Raw genomic sequence first — 25326 nt, 5'->3', positions numbered from 1 at the left:
ATAAGCATTATAAAGTCCACACTATACTGAGAAAAAAATAACATTATCAAAAGTTCTGACAGCATTAACAATGCTTGATATTCAAACACCGGAATATGATTTCACATCGCTAATTAGGGGTATTGCCTGGAAATGTCAAAAACATTTTTTGAAAACAAATCTATGTTTCTAAGAACATAATGTTTTCTTAAATAGAAACATGATAATGTCTCATTATACAGCTAAACCCATACAGAATTTTTCACTCTCTACAAAGTGTGTAGGTAGTGTCATGAAATAACATCCTCAACAGTGCACTGTTTCAAGTACATTACTAAGCACAGATTTATGACAATGAAGTATAATAGCTTTTCTTTTGAAACCAATTCATATTTTTACTAAAGTTATGCCTTTAAACCAAATTAAAGAATTAGAATATTCTCTATTAGTTCTCCAACTTTTTTTTTATGTTTCTTTCCTCCAATCACTTAATCTCATGCTTACATGGGTTGCACACCTTTCCTCATGGTAGTACTGCAGAGTGCCCAAATTCACAGCATAAGCCACAGAGTAATGAACTGTAACACTGCAGCATGAACCAAAACATAAAAATGTGAGGTGCATTCCAAAGCATCTATGCTTCCACTGAATAACAGCTCTTTTTTTTCTTTTCTCCAGGGTACACACCAACAATTAGAGAGACTCAACTTCCGCAAAATATTAATGCTGCATAGGCAAGAAAATGCAAAAGCTAAGGAATCTGCTAGAACAGAAATCAAATCTTAGTGGCATTAAACCACACCTGTCTTCTTTAAAAAAAAACCAAAACACTTGTGTGCCACATATACATACAAACAGTATCCAAATCCATCTCCTTTTCTTTGATAAGTAGAGCAATATTACCACAAAATGGCCTTTCCACCTTGGACAGAGTGTCGAATCCTTGAGGACCGCCTTCTGAGGATCCCTTTGCAAGCTTCAACATGAGAGAAGTGGTGCTGCTAAAGACAGATCAGGAGCTACACTGATAGCTTAACAGAAGGTGCTAAAAGTTAGAGGCCACAAAAAGCTTTCCTAATCTGTTAACAGTTTAAAACCAGGGAGATGAAAAAAGAAACTTAAGCACATTATGATCTCTTCTGTTCATCATTCTTCATCTATGACTTTGACTCTTTTAGATTTTGGAGTCTGTGTGTACTTCCAGCAAATACTTCTGGGGAGTCAATTTTAAGTTTTTCAGATTAAAAAGAAAAAAATTATCAGCTATTTTGGGTGACTCTGTGTCAGATTTTACACTAAGGTATTCATTTCTTTCAAGCAAAATTAATAACATAGAACAGAAGCTCTAAAGAAAAACAGAAAAATGTATTTGAAACTACAGACGATGATAATGACAGAAATGCAAAATAATTAAGAAACATCACACACACACACAAACATGAAATCTTTGATGTCACCTTACTTACTATAAGGATAGTAGTCTTCAGTTGTATAAATTTCTTCCTCATCCCTATACAGCTGGTAAATAAGCCTGTTAGAATTTGGAGAGTCAGGGGAACTCCATGAAAGATTGATAACAGAGGAATTGAGAACTTCTCCTGTAGGAGGAGGTTGCTGGAAAGGAGCTAAAACATATATACAAAAACTGAGGATGTAAAAATGAAGGTAATCAATAATCACACAAATTTAAAAAAAAACAAAAAAAAAAATGCTAAGCTTTCTTCACTGAAAAATCATTGAGTAAATGCACAGTAACCAGGTAAGACATTAACAGACTAAACCAACCCATCCAAGAGCTCCCCAACAAAGTTTTTTATCAGAGTACATGAAACAAGTGTATATATAACAAATAAATAAATGACAAATAAACTTAATCCCCCTAACCACCCCAAATTAAAGCAGGTATACCACAGTTTTCCAAACTGCTTTTGTTTTTGTTTTTTGTTGGGTTTTTTGTTGGGTTTTTTTTATGTATTGCAAAACGTCTATAAAACAAGAACATATTTATCTGGTCACATTATTGAAGTTTCTAGTTCAATTAGAATTTATTTTTTCAGAGGATTCATTCCATTTTAGTATAGGCTAGGGACAACTTCCTCTAATAGAACAGAAATGGAAACTCCAACTAAGTACAAATTTTACTGAATTATTACAATAACCCTGCTTAATCAAATAGCAAAAACATAAAGAGGCAAATTTTGAAGGCAATTCACTTCACTTTTAGTCAATTCACTTCCATTTGTTTCCAATGAAATTGAAACCAACGAGAGCAAGGTATCTCACATTTTAAGAAATCAGCTTGAGATGCTTATTTACCAAAATACTATTGTGCTATCACCTCCATTAACTTTGGAAAATGTGCTACCTAATTAAACCATTATAAATAAAGAGAAAAACAAACTTGGAAGTTCACAAGTCAAATGCCTCACATTTTAAGAAAGAGCATTCAAAGTCTCTTTTGTAATCCAACTGTATGATCACAGTCCTTTCTAAGATAATAGCTAATAGTCAGAAATTAAACTTTATATGCATAGATACACACATGTTCACATAAACATGTGATTTTTACGGTTGGACTGAACTATCTCAAAGGTCCTTTCCAACCTAGAAGATTCTATGATTCTATATTTATGTTATTATTCAAGCCAGGGCATGAGTTCATATCTTGCTGTAAGACCTCCAGTAATCCAGTAATACTGAGGAAAGCCCTGCTCTCCACCCTCAGTACACCATGCATTAGCACACAAGACTGGTCTGTTTTGGCAGCTGGTAATTGCCACAGCTTGACTCAAAAGGCAGATCGTTCCACTTCCCTATCTACTTCACCAAGAGAGGGAAAAACAGGGGAGTGTGGACCTAGAGGAAAACATTTTGCTCCAGGGATGAGAATAGCCCAGGGCAACACCGAAATCAGTATATGGAGTAACTACCAGGAGCTGGATCCAGAACCACCTAATAAGCTCTTCTCTCTACATTAAGTATTATGGGACAACATGAGGATTAGAAACATGCAGATTTTTTTCTCCCTGTTCTTACAAACTATTGTCTTGTTCGTTAGGTGGATATTTGCTTAATATAAAACAACTCAGCAAAAGTTAATTACCAATATCTATTCATCCAAGCTAATAGGATACAAGAAGCAAAGAATGAAGTTGCAGACAGAAAATCTCATGAGGATCTCAAGACATACAAGTGATAGATGTAGAGACTTATGCCAAAATCAGCGGGCCACATTACACATGGGTTTTTAATAGAAAATTAAAAAATGAGATGAAGCTCTTCATTTTGAGTAAGATAATGAAAAGCCCTACTACTACTGCAGTCTCTCAGCCAAGAAATAGCAGAAAATCTTCCTACAATTCAATGGATTAACAGAAAACATAATCATCATCTCCCATTAGAGGGCACAGGTTGTTTTGCTCCTCAATCTAGAGCTTTTGAGTTCAGCTCAGTTAGGAAGTGAATGTATGTAAAAGTGTCTACAGAAGTCAAGTCTGAGAATCAAAGGAAAAAAGTCCCTTCGGCATTTTAAAAACTTTCTCTCTGTGTCATAGATACTTACAAGACCTGAACAATATTAGAAATTTACCACCATCACTTTCATTCTCCATTCACAGTCTCAACCAATTGCATTTGCTCCCACTTGTTTGCTGGTTTGCATTTTATACGTGTAAGCAAAGTACTATATTTCAGTAGAAAAAATGTATATAGGTCGTTTCCTTAAAAAACACTAGTTGGACAGGGGTAGCAACTTACATTCGCTTCCCTTGGCAAAGACTCAGAACCAGTAATGGCATATGTCAACAAAATACTGTTCTGCAGTGAAAATAACCACAAATATCAAGCTAGGCAAAGCTCCATATCTGTGCAACAAGTTAAAATATTTTGGTATGAATAAGCAAAGGACTGTAATTGCTATATCATTTATGTCCAGAAGAGGACTCCGCTTGTCATTTAGAATACTGCCTGATGTATTTTTATCTAACTAAAATCTATGATATTATTTATCTATGTCATATTATTATTAATCAATTTTAGAGTTGAATTGCTATTGACCTTTATCCAATGTATATCCCAACATAAATAAGTAGGTTGGCTTATGTTTGTAAAGCACTTTGAAGATGAACAGCATCATAAAAGTGCCATGTATTATTATTATTATACATTCAGTTGAAACATCTTACATTTTTTAAAGAAACAACAAGCCAATCAACTGTCTGCACAATGAATAGATACTGTGCCTTCTATGGAAGAGTATAGGGAAAAGCAAAGCAAAACTGTGTCTAAACACTTCCAAAATTTGAGGAGAGCTAAAAAAATCATCTTTGGAAACAAATCAGTCTCTTTATGCTATCCATAATTATAATGCCGTACATTCTGCAATGCATATTATTTGAAATTTAAACTGACTTACAATGAAATACAAACTAGTACCAAAATGAGAGCTGTGTGTGCTTGAAACACTTTGTGCATGTGCATCTCTGCTTGTAAATCTATAGATTAGATTTAAATCACACGTCACAGTGATGAATATCATGTAAATACCCATGCAGAACACAAAGAAAAAAAAATACTTTGTTGAAGGAGGATCCAGAAACATACTCCAGAGATAACTTGGGAATGTCTAACCCTTTTGTTGCATTACACATGGCTACAGAGGTGACTGTCACTGTATTACCAGTATGGCCATTACTAATTAGGCCTACTGACAGAAATGCCCAGTTAGCATCTACAGACTTCCTCACTCACTGGTTACCTGACTTCCAAGACTGGGCTATTAACTGGGTACAGCAGTAAGCTGGAGGTGTCAAAAAACGTCATACAGTTTTTTTCAGAATTAGCTGAGATCCTTACCCCATGGTTTGGCATTGCATGGCATGATGTCCTCAACGCCAATTTCTGACCATTGACGCAAAGACAACTTAAAAATTGAATTTTCTTATCACATATACTTTATCCTCTGCTTCTTTAAAATCCCTGCCAGCTTGGAGACTGTGCACTGGTGGGCAAATTTAAACATTTAATTTTGACTAATTACAACATAAAGGGTGAAATCGTGCCACCTCTTTTGTATCCAGACTCACTGCAAGGGCAGAAGTATAGATATTTCATTGCAATTTGTTTCATTACAGTTCAGAGGAGGGCAACTAGGCTGGTGAAGGGACTCAAGCACAAGTCCTGTGAGGGGAGGCTGAGAGAGTTGGGGCTGTTCAGCCTGGAGAAGAGAAGGCTCAGGGGAGACCTCATCACTCTCTACAACTACTTGAAAGGAGTTTGTAGCCAGGTGGGGCTTGGTCTCTTTTCCCAGGCAACTATCAGCAAGACAAGAGGGCATGGTCTCAAGTTGTGCCAAGGGAGGTTTAGGTCAGATATCAGAAAGAATTTCTTTACAGAGAGGGTGGTCAGACATTGGAATAGGCTGCCCAGGGAAGTAGTGGATTCTCTGTCCCCGGAGATTTTTTAAAAAAGACTGGATGTGGCACCTAGTGCCATGGTCTAGTAACCACAGCAGTTACTGGATCAAGGGTTGGACTTGATGATCTCGAAGGTCCCTTCCAACCCAGCTGATTCTATGATTATCTGACCTTCCACATGGCATTAGCCCCACCCCACACATGCCAATTTCTCACACTCTGTTACACCGTATCACATATTTTCCCAAACTAACTGAAAAAAAGGTCCAGGAGGAAAAAGGCAAAGCTACATTGAACTGAGGAGCAGATTTTGAATTAATCACCAGGAAGTGGTTTTCAACAGACCTTCTGTTCTTCAGACCTTCTGAAGGCAGTTCCTCTGCCTTCTGTCAATGGCACCAAAGAGGGCTAAGCTTCAAGTGGTATCAATACCATTGTATTCATGTGACTGAAAGGTGAACTCTGCATTGGTCACTGCAAAGAACATGGTGGGAAGTGCAATGGAAATATGGATCATTACTTCTCCCCTTGCTTAGACTGCAAGCAGAAAATGTGCATGACACAAAGCATTTTGTATGTCTCTCTAGAAAACAGTCGTAAGACACAGTAAAAATCACTCAGACTTTAGGGACCAAATCTATGTGGGGCTGTGGGGGGAGTAAAACCCAATTTCAGTACTGCTGACCCAATTCAAAACTCACTAAATCAATATAAAACTTTAATCTGAAAGACATGCTTTTAAGACCTAACATCCACTTACTTTTACTGCAGCCAAATAGGTTGTGGACATCCAAATTACTAGCATCAGGAACACAGTTGTCACATTTCAAGCCAGTTACAAATTGTTTACAAACACACTGTCCAGTAACAAGATGACAAGTCCCACTAATGGCTCCTGCAGGATGACAATTACAGTGCTGACATCTATAAACAAAAACAAATCAAGGAAGTGATCAAAACACATTAACACTTCAGTTAAGCACAGTAGGGTTTTGTTTAAAAGATTCTTGGGTAACCTAATTAAAAAATCATAAACAGTTCAGTAGTCTGAAACACGGCAGAAAATCTATTAGTCTGATTAAAAAAATTACAGAAACAGTGCCTACTATAAACATTTCAATGCCAGAATAATATTCTAATTTAGATAAAAATGGCTTAGAATTAAAGAGCTTTTATATATATTGATCCATACACAAACTAGATAATAATGTTTGGTAATAACCACATTATGCACTCAGTCCTCCAGCCTTATTCACACAACCTTTCTTGAGAGCTGCAGAGTTCAGTGATACACATGTAACCAGTTTCAGAGGTTTCTGCACAAAATATGCAACCTTCTACCTCAGTGAAAACTAGCCTTTCATTGGGGAAAAAAAAAAATCAATTAATAATTTGTTGTCCACAAAGGCAACTTGAAGTTGAAAAAAATAGCATGCTGTGAATAAAGGAGAATGAATGGTGACCAAAATTGGGAGAAAAAAACCATCAGATTAAATAAGTGACAGGAAACAAAAAACCAGAAATATGAATATTATAACAGAAAGCACCATTTCTTTGCAGCCTGATGGACAAAATTGGAAATAACTGAAGAGAATAATTAATTAAATGTGCAAATTAAATTATTTTTTAATTAACAAGAACAAAAAGTGTAAAAGCATTGCTATCGCACAAATGCCACATTTCAATTCTGTAACTCTCTGTGGCATCAGTAGAATATGTCCAGGACTAATTTATGCTTTGGTTTTTGCATGTGAAACCTCTTGCGATCAACTTGTTCTTCACTTGATACACTATTCCCCCACTGACATCCATTTATAGTGTGGATACTGATGTCAGATGGTGCAAATATTCAAAGACTTGGAACATGTCCGAAATTAAGCAAAGCAAATTACTGCAAACACTGTTACACTACCCACTGCAATACAGACTGCCGTTATTAGTTGTAACAGAAAGTCAACAATGGCAAACAAAACTTCATACTTTAGATTCTAATTTCACTATATTTTAATTGCTGCAGGCTAAAAGAGTTCTGAAAAACAACAAGGACTAGGAGAAACATAGGACTATACAGTGACGCTAAAACACACCGGGAAGTCTACACTTTACTCCCCTTGCTCTGAGCTGGAAAAGTCCAATTCTCAGGTATAAGCAACCTACTTTCAAGGGAATCTTAAATTACTCCAGATACTGGGTCCCAAGATGATAAATCAGCAAAAAGACCTCAGAGATCTAAGGTAGAGACAGTCATGCTATGCCCCCTTTACTCTGCTAACCCTAAGACTAGATGAGAGTCATTGATTTATATGTTGTGGATTTTCCCTTGGCCAGTTTCACCAGATCTAAGGAAATACATGGTGGTGCCTTTACAAAAGTTACTTTGCCGTTTTCCCAGTCATGACCATGTCTTTCTACCTATATGAAAGTAGAAATAAAAGTGAGTTGTTATAATTTAGATATCAGCTTTATAAGGCAAGAGAAAGGGGAGGGTAAGGTGGAAACTGTTTTCACATTAGGACACTAAAATTCAGGTCAATAATCAGTGAAATAGACATTAAATGTGACAGATTTTTAAACCAGCTTAAGAAAACTCTTCACATACATTTTCTGCCTATCACAGAGCTCACTGTATTAGAGTTCCTTTACTCCACAGCAGCTCGTGCTGTGTGATCTCCTGGGGAATCATTCAACACCCTTAAAAAGGCTGATAAAAGCTAAAGCTGCAAAATAAGCTGCAAATTTGTTTTATGGACTAATATCCTTCTGAGAATAAATAAAATACATTCTCTCCTGGAAACCACTATACTGTAGTTTGCTCTCTTTTACAGTCAAGAGAAAAGGGCAGTTTTTTCAAACTCTATTAAGTCTTTTCATCTGTAGACAGTGTATTCAAATCTCCCTTTAAATAGAGGTCTTGTTAAGAGTATTTTAACATCATGACTAAAAAAACAGTTTAGTTACAGAAAAAAACAAAGACAGAATTATTTGCTCAGTAAGACAGTATTTTACTATTTCAAAATTTCATTACATGAAGATTTAGTTGAGGGGGTGTTAACAAAAGTTTCTCAATAGATAAACAGAAAAATACAAGCTTCTCTTACTGTTCTTGTATATTTTTGCACCTCTTAAAAATAAGGGCTTCCTCTTTATTGCACTTTTCATTATCATACACACATGAGATAATCAAACTCACATACATATACAGTCACAGTGACAGTTTTCAGTGCTTGGTGGGGTGGGGCTCTTTCTTTCTGCTTGTTGCATTTTCTTCTAGGAAAAGTGTAGGCTCCCTACTTTCACCTATACTGAATTAGGCTCCAGATCCTGCAAATAACAGCATATATTTCATCATATTCTGCTCCACAGGATTACACATTATCTTTGTGTAATCACATTCATAATTTTCTTAAACTGCAGAACACCAGAATTGGATTTGTTGTTATGCATAGTTCATGTTTTTCAATCAAGATTAAGGAATCAGTCAATTAATGATTTAAAAATAATAACTAATTCTTTAAAAAATAAGTAACTTTTAATCATGTAAGAAATATTTTCAGCATTCTTGCTAAATGCTACGTTTTCAAAGTACTCTGAGTCAAATATATTTGAGTTTTGTTAAAACAGAATTATATATAATCAAGTAAAACAGACTTTTAAAACATGGAAAGAGAAATGTCATGCCAAGATGAATTGCAATATTGATTTTTTGAGGATAAATGGTTTTTGTAATATTAATATAGAGAAACCTTTATTACATTGACTCTCTAGGTGCAGTTAGAGCCTCTCCAGCAATCTGTTTAAAATCTTCATTTTTCATCCTTATGGGAAAACCTCACTTGCTAAATGGATTTCATAAATAGCAATCTGTCAAGATATATACATATATATAAACAATTTGTGATGTTCATTGACCAGTTCATTATAGTAAACAATACAGAGGTAAAGCTTTACAAATGTGTGCTGATGCCCACACCCATTACAGATTGCTCAGACTGCTGCAAATACACAGTATTTGTAATTCTTTAATTGCCAAGAAAATTTTCCTGCTTCATAACCTCAAATACATTAAGGAACATGGAGTTAATGTTTTATCTTTAAAACACCACAAAATAAATCAGCTCAAATATACATTCCTCAGAGTGGGAGAATTTTAAAGCTTCACAATCTGTGTATCATAACTTTTGCTTCTTTTGTGCTATTGTACAAAGACAGGTACCTCTGCCACTACAGATAGCTCACATCCTTTTCGTTCTGCACACACAGAAGCCTTAAAAGACACTTGAAGCAAGGATGGGTTAAATGACTTGGTAACTTTATGGAGAAAGAAAAGGTATATTACCCTTTTAATGAAGATATTTAACAGTTAAAGAAATTTATTAAAATAGATTAATAAACAAAGACTTGCATTATCATCTTCAGTGGATAAACATTTCTGCCTGAGGAACTGAGGTGCATTGTCCAAGTAGATGACAACCAAGGAAGCCAAGCATATGCAACACAGGTTAATCATATTAATGTACTACCAGAGTAGTCTTCAATACTGTCATGAGGATTAACAAGTATTAAAGCATTAAAGCCAACTCTGATTTAAATTCCAGAACTGTAAAAACTTTTATCCTTACAACAAAGTCTGGATCTAGATAATTTATATTTTCAGATTTTAAATTTCAGAAGACAGTTTAAAAAGCAGGTATTTGAAGGCCAATATCTAATTCAGAAAAGCTATTGCTTAATGCAGACACAAATGTCTCTGTCACCTGCTAAAAATGGGGGTGGGGAGAATCTATTTCAAGTAACTAAAAAAGAGTATCATTAATAGTAAGGAAAATATATTTAAAAGGGAACTTTAATATTACACAGATTTTATACCTTACCATTAGAAATGACAGGAAGTGAAAATAGGAAGTCCTTATTCCTACAGATTACTTTATGACCATTAGTAGATGCCTCTATGACCCGAAACAGTAAAAAATAATTTTAAAAATCTCTAATGAGTGACAGTAATATAAAAGTTAAAGTGAAAAATCTGCAGAATAATGTCAAATATATGCAAGATGACACTTATAATCACTGCCTAAAAGCTTGTCTACCCCACGCTAGCAGGGGGAAAGGAGCACAGGAAGAGGAATATTGTACAGATTTTGCTTCTCCCTGTGCTGTCTGGTTTGGGGTTTATAAAGGCAAAATTACAAAATATAACCAAACAACACCATCAGTCTGCATGAAAATATGATAGCAATAGAGCTGTACAATCTTTCTGGACAATATTTAAAAGGAAATTGAGATTGTGAGGATTAAGCAAGAAAGATGATCCTGGAAAAGAAATATAGGGCAATCGTTGGAAGAACAGTGCAGTACCTATAGATATGTTTTGCCCCTTACATTGCAGGGAACGTATCCATATAATTCCAATGTACCTAGAGGCCCCAGGCTACATTTGATAAACAATTTACCCTGTAGCACATAACAAAATGTTGAAAAAGAATACACTGCTTCAGAAAAACAGATTTTTAAGAGTAAAGGTGCAGTGAGTATTTGTATTGTTATCAAAAGAAATTTGGAAACACAGGGATATATGTAGTTTTTCCTTTTTTTCCCCAACTAAAATATCTTCCTGAAATATACAAAAGCAATCATTGGTTATAAGAATGGCACATTATCTGCATTTTAATTGTCAAAAATTAACACTTCAGAAAACAAAACACCTTACTGAAGATGCAGAGAAAATGTAAAGAAACAATTACCAAATTGCTATAACATTAGAAAACATTAGTCTTATACAGGTTTCATGCTGTTTCTACTTAAATCTGTGGCAAAATTTCTATTTCCTTCAGCTCATGGGAGCACAGACAATAGTATAATGTATCACACGTAAATCAGAGGGCACACATGAACTCAAAGGATTAAGGTAACTAGAACACATCTTTTCATTGTCACTAAATCTTTGACCAAATTACTATCATAAAAATGTAACAAGGAGATTGTAAGTGACCTGTAAAAAAAAGAAACACTCACCTTCCTGTTTCAGAGTCAAATCCAAAATAAAGTTCTTTGCAGCGTTCGCACGTCTGTCCTGTTACAGAGGCATCTTGGCAACTACATTGGCCAGTTAGTTTATCACAGATCTGATTCACTGAACCAGCTATGTGGCACAGGCATGGCAGACAGCCAGTGACACTGGATGGAGAAAAATAAAAACCTGGAAAATAAAGAGATTTTGAGAATAGATGATACGCAAAAAGTGAACACAGTAACATTATTATCAACTTATCTGAAATCAGGAATGAAACAACAGAATCGAAGCTTAGGTAACACATGTGTCGACTCAAATAAAGCACTGTAGTCTTCCTTCACAGCTGAGCTTCTAGATTTTCTCATTGGCACTTTGCAAAGCTATTATTCATTCTCCATTTGCCAAGTCCAATTTTTTATTCTCTCTATACTTTTAGACAGAGCAAATGCAAAATAGGGGGAGTACATTAATGTGTTTATGGGGAAAGTAAAGACCCAAGGACATGAGAGGTACTAATGAATGCACCACTAGCAGTAGAAACATAAAAAATAACATATGAGAACAGATATTTGTCCCTTTTAGTCTGAGATCTCATCTCTGAAAATGGCCAGCTGCAAAACATAAGAAATGCAAATATTTTCTCAAGAAAGTCTCTTAAATCTTTCTCAACTAATGGTTGGCTTAATCCTTGAAACACTATCATGTTTCTTAGGAAAAACTCCATTTGATGAGTATTCCCAGGTCTATGTAAAATTTGTATTTTAGTCGTCTGTAACACAGAGCTTGTATCGAACACAAATACTTTTATAGAAACTGAAAAACCGATTAAAAAAAATTACTTATCTGCCATTAAAAAGCTTTCATTCTGAATCCTATCCTTTTCTCCCTGCATTATTTCCAATTATGAACTGGAGTATTCACTTCACCTTCCCCACAGTATATTTGGTATGCTTCTGCTATGCTATCTTTCATCCTATTGCCCTCGCAAGCAATCTTTATCTATGCCTTGAGCACTGATAAATACAGTTTATAGATAGAGTTTATACAGCTCTAATCTGGTCATTGAAGAACTTACTCATTATTCACAGCCTCACCTGAAATTTCCAACGAGAGAGCTTTTACACACACTGTTTTAATGATGCTGTACCACTTGCATAACCTATTTTGCTATGTATGGACTTATTCCATTCTTACTAATTTCTTTCTGATCAGTAGACAATTCAAGCAATGGCATACCAGTAAAATATATTATTTCATAAGTTTCCCAAATTATTTTCTATTTTTACCTGATTAGTAATAAATATTCTACTGGGGTTTTCCCACAGATTGCTCTGCTTTCCCCTCCCCCCTCATCCTTTGGAGTGGTACAATATATCAACAAATGTAGCAAAGCATGAGAGCTCTGCAAAGGATACTGGTGACATGGTATTAACAGGCTCTAATCAAAAACAAGTACCTATCTTGGAAAATGAAGCCTAAGATAGGGCCATTGATACAAGTTTCTATCTGTCAGATGGTTACTATTAATTTTTATTGTACAACTTTGATAGAAAAATGTTACTGAGATACACAGTATTCTCAGGCACTTGCCCTTTCCTTTCTCCAGGTAAAGTTCAATCACTAGTTTCTTAGTCATGTTCTCAGTTACTGAATATTATTTGCTGTCCAATAACTTCTTGATGTCCTGCTTTATAATAAAGCGCCCAAAATTATATTGTAACATGTCATATTGCCCAAGGCCTTATTATTTGTCTTACAAGAGATAGCTCTATATATACACCCCTAGGGTGGTATTCTCTGTCTTTGCAGCAGTGTTGCGCTGTGAGCTCATATCCAAATAGCAGAGGAACTAAACAAATTGAAAACATTAGAATTTTACTGCTCAAATCTTTGTTCAAACTTAGCCTCTGGTCCTCAGTGAGATAAATCTCAAGTGGACAGTGAAGTGATATCAGTCTCCAGTTAACATACATTCGCATCATAAAAAACCATGCTGTTGGCACTTTATTCCAGAGAGGCCCCAAACTGAGCCACCACAGAGACCAAATAGCTTGAAGTTATTAGTGAGGCAGCATGTATTATCTCATACTGCAGTTGTCTGCACAGTGCAGTGCCCATCCTGTGCATAAATAGAGGAGACCATTTCCCAGCAATGTCACTCTCGAGCACAATGAACGACTCCACTCACAGAACGTAACACGAAGGTAGCAAACAAGTTTAAGCCTGGACGCATGCAGAAGGTCAAAGCATTTCTTCAGAACCCAGTTTATAGTTGCAGTAAATGATAAGCACTCAGGCTAAACCAGATCATTGTCCACCTGAAATTTTGCATGAAACTATGATTCTATTCTATGATTTCTAAGAAAAGACTATAATGGGTAAATAAGCACATCTCTAGAAAATAAATTAATTCTGCCTGAGCAGGATCGATCACTGCAGCATATATTGCTTTTTTCATAAGAGTGAAATTCATAATTATAAAGAATCTATACCTTAATGTTAAACATCCTGGCTCTCCTAACATCATGCTGCCTAAACCACTGTAGAGCAGTGAAGGATTTGGTATGATATTTTTATAATAATCTTTCAGAAATGCTCTAAAAGTTAACTAATTTTCTGGATACTACCACATTTTTTTTTTTCAGAAGTATCAGGTAAAACTTTTTTTAAAATTAAAAGTAAGGGATTGGAAAATGAGAGCAATCTCCTCCCCCAACTAATTTATATGTAAATTAACATGATTAATGTAGACAAAAAGAGAAGAGACATGAGATTACAAATTCATGCTGTTTGTCATAATTGTTACTATTATTATTTACTTCCACCACCTAGAATTTGGCAGGAAAGAGTAAGAAACAACTTAATGCAAGCTTAATTTACACCAAGGTTAGAAGGGCTCATAAAAGTTGCTTTATGAAGGATCCACTATTGTATAATAGAACTAATTTCCAATTTTAAGACAGCCACTGCAAATCTCTACAAGATCTATGTATATAACTAGTATTATGCTTATTCTTTTTCAGATTTTTTTCCAATTCAACCATAACTGATCACATTTGTCAATCAAGTATACTCTTCATAAGGAAGAATGAAAGTCGTAGCAAAGTATTCAGTTTCCTTTTTTAATAATCCTCTTACTATTTCTCCTACTGTACAGAAAAGGAACACACGAACAATTCCTTAGCACTTTTACATGCTTACCAACTGTGGCAGTAACACTCATTTCTTAATCACAGACTGTGCTTCAAAATGCATGTTTAAGCACACCAACAATATTATCACAATGTAATTCACATTTTTCTGGCCAAGAGAGGTAGTATGTACACAAAAACTCAGCACTGGTGCCCAGACACACATCCTACATGCTAGCTTATATCTTTTCCATACTACGTAGTGCTCTATAAAAACCTATGGTCACCAAGTAAAGAACTTAAAATATTACTTTTTTTACAGCTTTTCTGCTCTCATAACAGGATCCAAGACCTGTTGAATAGGATCTGTATGGCACAAATCCCAGTTGGCATGGCAACACAGTTCCAGAATGAGACAGGGACAAACTGCTCACAGCAATTTGGGGGCAAGAAAGATCCTGCCTCAATCACTGCAATTGAAGAATCTTGAAAGCAAGTTTATATACAAGGCAAAACTGCTCTTTCATTTTGTTTCATGTAGAATGAAGTGTCCCTCGGTTTCCATACACCTTTAGTTTAAAAAAAAAATAAAAATTTAAATGTACAGCAATCTACCAAAATGTTATTTGTATGAGAACAAACTGGAAGATGACAAGTCATGGATACAGCCTAATAGGTTAAAGGCATAGCTGAAGGCTCCAAAAAGAGTTTTAAGGAAAAAGATCTCATTATAAAACAATTTCCCAAAACTACATCTGGTTTGAATTTTTCTCCATTGGCAACTCTTCCCGCATTAAGATTTTGGCAACTTTTGGAAACCTCTCAAATTTTATCAAAGCACATAAAAATATGCTACAATGGGATGTTATTTTAAATACTACTAACTAAAACAGACTTACAATTACACAGAATAAGAAAATAAAATACATATAACCTTTATTCCACTAAGAAAACTTGCATCACATAGTTGAAATGTCCCAACACACTAACAAGTCTCTAGCATGGTTTTAGGGCTGCCAGTATTAACTAATTAGTTGTGTGCTTTAATTAGATTGTATTGGCTACATATACACTTGGAATACATTTTCTTATCTTTGCTCCAAGACAAAGCCATAGGACATGTTTACAGTACTCAAAGCCAATTAAGATCTTCCATACTTCTATATGAAAGATTTCTTATACTCTCCTCTGTTTTATAGAAAAGTCTCTTTTGGAACATACTAATAAAGAGTATTTATATAAGAGTTAGATATATTAAACATCTAAATGAGCTCACACTAGGATCAACACTAAAATAGCAAAAATAGTGCAGTTTGCTGTGCTACACTAGGATTAATAAAGCACTTTTACAATGATAAGAACTTACACTTTCACCTGCAGCAGAGAGCTCAGCGTTCAGCACATATATGCTTATAGTTATTAGTTAGAAAACTTAAAAATAATCCTTACAAAAATACATTTTAAATTATTTTTCTTTTTAATAGGAACTATTGTGGAAGTATTCCTTTGAGTGCCATGCGAGCTTTTTTACAAACCAGTCTGTTCGTACTATCAATTAAACCTTTTTAAACCATTTAGTTCTGCATAAACCCTGGCCTTTCTTTTTCAAGGACAAGGGCGGTCACTGACTCAGGAAGCCTTGACATCACTCCTCTGCCGATCTCTGATTAAGTGGCTGCTACAGAGGGTTAACAGGTCAAATAGCACTGGAGGAGGAACTAAGAAAAACAGAATGCTGCCTTATTTATTAGTATATGTACCTAAAATAATTTAAATGAAAGCATTTTAAAAAATACTTAATGGAGGTTAAGCAGCTTTTTTAACCTCTGTTCAAATTATTGAATGGCATATTAAAACCAATGGAGCTATAATGTACCTTTTAATGTGACCTGCTACTTGAATAAATTGCATATGTATTTAACTTGAACTAAATCTATCTGCTTAATATTATTATGAAGGGTAGGTTAATATTATCTATAGTTTCACTTTACCCACCTACTTTTTAAAACAAAAACATTGAAATATAACTACAGAGCTTCCCACCTATAATGAACATTTAAACTTTGTTTACAATAATATAGTATAAAATCTTGAACTGATATGTAGCAACTGCAATATCACCTACTTGCAGGGACAAACTGTGAGCAGTCCTTGTGAAAGCCAGCATATCCCCAACACAGCAAGGCAGGTGAATGCTCCCTAAGTGGCACGTTTGCCAGCCTCATCAAAGTTTAAGCAACCATCTCTGTGCCTCCCACCATGCTCAGCTTTCTGCATGAAGTGCCCTTCCTGAAGAGATTGCACTCTGCCTTCCAAATTCACATTTTTCATTATGAGGATAGCTGCTGTTCATTAAATTATGCCAATTTATCTCTCATTGAGTGAACAGGCCATGATTATTTGTCTATTTTTTCAATACCTAGAACTAGCCTAGCCTTATTTTGAACATGTTGAAAAAACACTAATAATACAAATTATATAAGCTCTGGAAATAGAATAAATATTTGATGGTGATCAGGACATTAATACTTCCTGCTCACTCACACAGTTAGGAAGAAATGGAAACACAATAACATATATACATCAGAGATGTCAGATATGAAGCTGTCTAAACACATACTAAAAACTGTAGGAACTACTATGATAACAAAAAAAGCAAAACTTACTACATCAAACAAATTGTCTTCCAATTTCCTTACCTGGTTTACACTCCTTACACCTTCTCCCCTGGCGCTGAGGCAAACAGACACACTGTCCAGAAACGGGGTCACAAACTGTTCCTGCCAATGTGCCCAGAGCGTCACAGTCACAACGCTGGCAGCCAAGGAGGTTGCTCACGCTGAGGTTGTACGTATGAAGCATGCACTGACTGCACTGAAGGCCAGTTACACCAGCTTTGCAAGGACACTGTCCTGTTGATTTGTCACAAAGCAGAGAGCCATTCACTGTACCTGCCTTATCACAGTTACACGGCAGACAAACAAAGGAATGATTCTTCTGTACTTTGCGGTAGCCATCCAGGCATTGGTCGCATTGTCTTCCTCCAATATTTGGTTTACACGCACACTGCCCTGTCATTGCATCGCACACAGTTCCAGAAAATGACCCTGCAGCATTACATTCACAAGCCTTACAACCAGTTCCATCCAGCCCATAAAAGTTGTCCATGCAGGTGTCACAGTGAAGCCCTTTCACTCGTTCTTTACAATTGCACTGCCCGGAGAGAGGGTTGCAGAATTGGTTCACTGAGCCGTGGCTGTTGCACCAACAAGGCTCACATCCATCTTCATTAGCATATCTGAGAGCCTTAAATCCAAAATTGCAACTATCACACCTAAGACCTGGAAGGAGAAAAAGGTATTAATAATAAGAAAAAGGAAAAAGCTGAAAAGCTATTAATTTCAGTTTTTAAAAAGGGTAAGTATACTATACTTCAGTGTAAATAAAAAAGAGAAAAGAAGGACTAATATTCTTCACCAGCATAATTAACAGGAGCGACAGGGCTGCACCAATCAATTGAATAACTGTGGCATCCCAAAAATCTGTTTACTTTTCCAATTTGTTTCAGAAGCAATGCATTTCTGTTGGCCTCTCAATACAATTTAAGATACTTCTGCCAGAGATTCTTTGTAACATTTCTAAGACAAACTAGAATTAATCTCTTTGTCCCCTAGAACAGCACTTGTTGCACAATCAATGCTTATGTGAACTCTTCACCCTATATTGTAGAAATGCAATACACGGGGAATTGCACTGGGCTCTCAATATGTTCTGATAATAGATTTATATATTGTATTAAAAACATTAAATATACTCTAGGACAGCACAAATTAGACTAATTACAACGAATGATTTACTTAACACCATACTTCAGTTTTACCATTGATTACATTTATGTTAGTGTTTACTGTTAGCCCTTACTGAAAGCAGAAAATGTTTTCCATAATCCAAAATGAAATATTTTTATCTAAATTATGATTAAGTTAACTCCTGCAGTACATTAAAATCTAAACTGGTTTTGTCATGCTTCATCCTGTAGTTTTATTAGCTTTGTTTTCAAAGTCAATGCTTGCTTTATCCCTGCCCCAAGGGATGGCATTTATATGTTAGTTTATAAAATGTGCATTACAAGAAAGCAAACTAGATTATTATACGAAAAATGCAAATTCAGCTACATATTTCCCCTTGCAATGGGAAAATCCTTCACTATGAAGCTACCACTCGATTGCTACACATAGGAAAATATAAACACAATGTTCCAGCAAAGCATCGTCATCATTTAAAAAATACAAAACCATACAAAAATGCATCTAGCAACTTAAATGTAGAAATATAAAACTAAAAATGGTAGGGAACGCATTATATATATGGATAAAACTCAAAAACTCCAACAGAAGGCAAGTTCCTTTAACAGTGATGAATGACTCACCTAAGGCATATCATTTAATTTCAATAAGGAAAATAAAAAAGGACCACTATTGCTGCAAATTTTAAAAATAACTGTATTGTTAACAAGAATTATGACTCATTTTGAACTATTAAAATTGGTCTACATGGATTCATATCATATCAGTTTTAAAAATATGCGCAGTGCTTATTTGAATATGCCATACATATTCCTGACAGGTAATCTATTCCTAACGATACTGAGGAAGGCCTACAGGGCATCACATTCAATGTTAACAAGTACAGGGGAGTTAGCACGCTTGGCATTTAATTCACATTCTTCTACCTTTTTATTCTAGATGAATGACCTACTTTAATAAAATTATTGGTGCTAATGTATTTTACTGGTGATAGAATCATTAGTAAGATTTAACAGTTGTGTTAACTCTAACAGTTCATGTTTCATAACACTGCAGTCCATAGTTGCATTTTTCTGTTATCATGTTTGCTTAAATAGATAAAAATGGCAATAGACAGATTGCTCTAAAAACCAATTTAGAAATCCAAAGAGGAAAGCTCTCTGTTAAAGTTTGCTGCACACGTTTCAATATACCGAAGCTTATTTACAATTGGTTTGGAAAACAAAGAGAATCTAGTCTGGAAAGAATTAGGTTTTTATCCTGCGAACAAACACTTGCATAAATACAGCCCTCACCATTGTTACAGGTAAGTACAGAAAGCACAGGTTTACACATTTTTCTTATAACTATTTCAGTGAAAATAAAAACAATTCTTACTGTTTTTATCAAGGGAATAAAATGTTTAATATATAGACAACCAAATATGTGAGAACCAGACTGCATTTCTTGTCTGCCAAATTGCCACTGAGTTAAGAGAGGTTTTCACAGGTGCAAACATGAAATGTGAGCAAAGAATATATAATTAAGAATGCTCTCAAGTCCTTTTTCTTGAAAAAAGAGTGGGTTTAAGATGCACAGAGGTTATTTTTTACTCTTAGCACCCTTTTTATTGCATGAAAAGCATACCATTCCACAGGAAAAAGGACTGAAATTGTTCAGCCTTCTATCTATTTAGAGCTGTTTCCGTTACTTGTTGTTATTCTGAATTTACTTCTTTCTTCTAATTTCCAAAAGAAACAAAGACTCACAATATTACAAATGAGTCAACATTCACAAATGATGGTATATAAATATCAAGTATACTAACGTGTGCTTAAACATTATTAATGCAACCTAGAACAATGGTTAGGCCGAAGAAAAAATAAATTACTAATTCTGTTAGTAACAAAGTAGAAAAGAATTTTTTCTTTTTGAGACATATGTATAGTCTGAGACATGTACAGTTACCATGCAAGGCTCACTTTATCAGGAAATTCTCCTTGCATAATATTCCCATACATCAACATTTCAAAGTGTATTATATATACTGTGTATTTTGGGCACTTGATAAATTTTGTCCTTATGTGGCTGTGGCTCCCCTCAAATATGCTGGAAGTAATAAATTGCTATAATCAAATCTAATTTCTGAAAAATACCTGTGGGAGTAACAAACAAAAAAGCACGTCTTGTAAAAAAAATGATAAATAACACAGAAGGTAGCAGTTTATTATAATCAGCTTGGCATTGAATTACAAAATTAAAATTATGTGGCCCTTGATAACTAACCCTAGCTATGTACATGATCTGTGGAATTATGTTGACTTATTTTGCATTTCATAGGAACAGTTCAAAGAAATATAATAGAAAAAAATTGATAGATTTATCACAAAGGACCCTGTAGCACAGAATATTTTGAGAAAAAAATCCATTTATTTTGGTCTATTAAGAAAACTAGCATGGAAACGATTTGCTTAGAAGTCATTAAGCATAAAACATTTTGAAAAAGTGTTAATTTCCTAAAAGAAACATCTATGCAGTAAGCAAATTACATTATTTTTGTGACTTATTAGTATGGAACCATGTAAGCTAATGTAGCTATGCCATAAAGAAACTTCTAAAGGGTTGATTAAACTAAGCTTCAAGCTGTAGTTTGATAGAATTATTAAATTAATAATTTTTCAACAGTTAATTTCATTCACTTTTATAATCTGCCTTCAGCAAAGAAGTTTTCTATACCTTTCATTTAGAAATCAAGTGTGTTTTATTTCCAAGGAAAACAAGAAAAATGGCTCTGAACTCTTGCATTACACATACCAATAACATTTGCTTTGCACTTGCACTGTCCTGAATTTTGGTGACAGGTAATATCTCCATTGACTGTCCCAGAGGTATTACAGTTACAGGGACTGCAGCCATCAGGGTTTGACTGTTGCAGATTGTAGAATCCTTCCTGGCACTGATTGCATTGTCTGCCAGACACATGTCTCTTACAATTACACTGGCCTCCAATCTAGAAAGATACAAAATATTATAGAGTGATGAACATTATCTATTTTTAGATGATACATTCATTAGCAACAAGAGCGAGAGTATGAGCTGGGGAGGAGAAAATTTTAAATGGAACAGAAAAAAAATATAAGTCTGTGTAACACTTTTTTAATTTGTTGAGAGAGAGGAAAAAAGATAAATATTGAACAGAGTGTAACTATTCGCCTTTTAAATAGAGTTTAAAAAGTCCTGTTCTTTCAAAACAGAAGGGAAAAATAACTGAATAAACAATGTGACCCTATTTGCCATCTGGACAGAGAATCTGCAAAGAACATTTACAAAATTGCATTGTATAAATGGTGACATATTAAACCAAATAGTACTTTTTTGAATCACAGTTACTGCAAAGAACTGCCATCTTCAAAGGTCAAGTTTTGCAATTTTTGTTCTGACCATACGCTTCTTTATTTTAGAGAAAACGTAAGAATGAAAGTAAGAATGAAGCACAGTTGAAAATTTTCCTTTCTTATTACTCATCCAAGATAAATTTTCTCTTCCTTTACTGAAGGATGTGATCCAACAGCTCAGTATCTGAAACCCTCTCCGTCTTTTCATGGTTCGGCTGGTGTTCAAAATACTCCACTTCCGTGGAGGTCTTCACCTACTCCCTAAATGGGTAGCATTGCTATTCAGGAGTTGACACATCCTATGTTATTCCTGGACCATGATCCGGGAGTATGTCTCACATCTTGTGCAAGATTAAAGGGTTCCTGAAAAGCTACCTCAATGTCTGAAAGCCAGAAAAAAAACCCAAACCAACAATCTCTACATTCATCACTTTCCAATTTGGTGGGAAAACCGACCACAGGGAAAGGGCAATGGCACAGGGATGGAGAAACTAATGAAAGGCATCAGTTAATGCACAACACAGACAAAAAACAGCAAGTCAAAGCACACTAGGATACAGGAGATGTGAAACGGCAAAAGGTTTGGGATTCATAATAAAGGAACAAAAACTAACTTTTCTAACTCAAATGTTCTGGAAAATGCAGATGGCAGCAAACCAATAAACTCTAAAAATTATAAGTAATTTTCTTTGGGTCAGTGTATTTTTTTTCCGCACAAATATTTCTAAATATGAAAAAGTACAGTGATTCAAAACTTGCATTCATCAACGACATCAACAGTTGTAGTTCAATGTACTTTGCTTTTAAAGGGCTACCAGAACAAAAATTTCTCTTAATGGTTGCCTTTTTCATCTTTAATCTATAAGTCAAGCAAAGCTGAAAGAAAGGAGAGACAAAGCTACTTGGAAGTTCCACTTAAAATAAATGCTATTATCACACATTCAATTCTACAAGACAAAATAGAGTATTTCAACATCTAATAGTAAATTCTCAGTGCAGAAAATACTGAAAGTTAGAGAAGCATGTACTCCTACCCCTTCCTCATAAAAGGATTCTGTAGTCCATAAAATCTCTTCAATATGATTTAATGATAGAGATCTATTACCGATTTATCAGCCATGTTTTTCAGGAAGATGAAGATACGAAAAAGGCAAGACAATATTTTTTTTATAAAAGACAACAGCAACTACAAAAAGAGTTAAAAGACCACAATAGCAGAAAACACAGCAACAAGGATTTTTAAGTTAATTCCCTTTTAGACTGGATTTGATCTAGATATTTAGGGTATTATAAGAGACCCAGTCATGCATCACAGCCATTCATCAGAGAACTCACATGTGAAAAGAAACTCTGAGTTTAATTCTAAATGAAAAAAACCCCTAGTTTAATACATAACTGCAAAAGAAATATTTTGTGTTAGTGACCACAGAATACTCAGATTACACAATAGCACTCAACTCATACTTTAAAAGTCTTTAAAGTTACTCCAAAGGCTACCACAGGAAGGAAAGTATTACATGTAAAAATTCATCTTCAATCAGTGAAAAATGGATCAAAACAATGAAGTTAAGTAAGATAGGATAACCAATACCAAATTTTAAAACTAGAATAAGGCAATACAAAAATGAGCTTTTAAAACAAGCAACATGCCTAAAGCATGAAGGAAACAAAAGGTTTTTTAAATGTCAGAAGCAAAGGAAGACTACTAGAGAATCACTGTGCGGAATAAATAATTAAGTAGTAAGATTAGCAGACTCAGAGTGGACATCAGAATTTTTCACTAAAAGGAAAGTGCAGCACCAGTAACAGGCTCCCCAGAGGGGATGTGGAATTTCTGTCCCCAAAGGTACCAAGACTTACTCAGACAAAATCATGACTGACTGGATCTATCACTGACAACAATTCTGCTTTGAGCTGAAGTAGATCACCAACTAATGCTTTTATAATTATGTGTAGCATTCAGGAAAGAGAACCACAACAGAGATTGTAAAGAAAGAATTTAATAGCTTTTCACTATGAAAGAAGTGCTACCTTTCTATATTAGAAATTATTTTTAAGACTGGTTTGAAACCAAAATGTCAAAAAGAAAATATTTTAGCAAAATCTTATCGTCAAAAAAGTGACTAAACATGAAACTAAAGTTCTAGATGAACCAAAATATAAAATTACCGAGATATTACTTGCTTAAATGAGTATCCACAAAAGAGAAATAAAATTATAAAAGTTACATTAATCTCCTTAAAAGGCTGTAAGGAAGTTTCCAAGATCTACGATCTAATAGGCTTTTTTTGTATTATTATTCTGTATTCTATTAGAAATTAAAACATGTTTGATATATTGAAGAAGATTGGTATTTTTTCCAAAGAAAAATCATGCTTCATGATTCTACTGCATTTCTTCAAGTCAACAACATCTGGAAATATCATATATACTGAACCAAAGGGATGATCAAAAATTCAAGTTAATTTCTACATCAAGAAGTACAAACTTTATGCCTGGGAAAACCAACGCTGACTATTGGTAGACAGTAATGAGTCCAAAATTAGCTATTTCCACTCAAGAAAGGAGATGTTAAAGCTGTTCCATTTCCCCTCCAAATAATTTGAAAGCTCTGAGTCTCTTAAAAAGGTGACAGGAATACTGGAATTATTAGGAAAAGAACTGAAAGGTATACAGAAAATTTCACTGTGTAATAAAAATCCATTGTGTATCAACCCTTTGCATAATTTGTATATCTGGGTACCTTCTCTAAAGTAAAAGAGGTTACAGAGTGAGTAGAATAAGCAAAGATACAAACAAAAAGAGACTGAAGACTTTTTAGTTTGGAAAGAGACAACTAAGATGAAGGGAATACATGGCTATAAAATCATGAATGGTTTACAGAATGAATATTCATTATTTCTCACTTATAAGGTAGAACATCCAGGAAATCATCAGAAAGTAAACTTAAAAAAATGAAAGCGTATACAGTACAAGTGTATGGAAAAATACACTTTTTTGGAACTGCATTAAAAAATAAGTTAGATTAATTCCATATGTGGATGCCAAACATGGCCACCCAGATGAAAACCCTGAATTTGTCTCAGGAAGTCCCAAACCCATAAACAACTGGAATCTAGAAAAGTATATCACAGAAAGATCATGCTTATAGTAACTATCAGAGAGGATACTGTGCTAGATGAGTCTCATTTCATCCAATATAGCTGTTCTTATCCTGAATACATGGAAATCCAAGGCTAATTGTGATCAAACAGTAGCTCTTTCCTGATGGAACATGTGAAATGTGTAGATTGCTAAGTGCTAAGAGGAGCAAAGAAACCAGTATGTTCAGCATAATTTCATGTCAAGCTATTACAAGAAGCAGTAATTTTCATCACATTTGGTTGCAGAAAATGTATGTCCCCAAGCTTTCTCTTAATAGCTTTAAAAAAAATTATGCTTGAAGAATAAATCTAACTCTTCAAATGAGGGAGAAATGTCTGGTTGTCTGGTCAATTGAAAAATTCAAATTTTCCCCAGGATCCAGCCAACAAAACCATTTGGAGATCTTCACATACAAATAATAATAATAGGGCTTAATTTGGGGAAAGTTTGGCTTAAAATTGGAAAATA

General features: G+C 34.7%; 1 protein-coding gene across 1 annotated transcript in view; it reads right to left on the bottom strand.

Annotated features, from left to right (window-relative positions):
- Positions 1–25326, bottom strand: part of USH2A (usherin) — a 378483-nt gene that overhangs the window by 298208 nt on the left and 54949 nt on the right. The window contains exons 11-15 of the mRNA XM_018085136.2: positions 21134–21329; positions 17234–17875; positions 11406–11589; positions 6154–6317; positions 1446–1604 (exon numbers count right to left, since the gene is read on the bottom strand). Of these exons, the coding sequence (XP_017940625.2) occupies positions 1446–1604; positions 6154–6317; positions 11406–11589; positions 17234–17875; positions 21134–21329 (1345 nt within the window). The remainder of the gene's footprint in view (positions 1–1445; positions 1605–6153; positions 6318–11405; positions 11590–17233; positions 17876–21133; positions 21330–25326) is intronic.

Source organism: Manacus vitellinus, unplaced genomic scaffold (assembly GCF_001715985.3).
Source record: "Manacus vitellinus isolate BGI_N305 unplaced genomic scaffold, ASM171598v3 scaffold_8_pilon, whole genome shotgun sequence".
In the NCBI taxonomy this organism is placed as follows: domain Eukaryota; kingdom Metazoa; phylum Chordata; class Aves; order Passeriformes; family Pipridae; genus Manacus; species Manacus vitellinus.
This window is presented reverse-complemented; position numbering and strand designations above follow the sequence as displayed.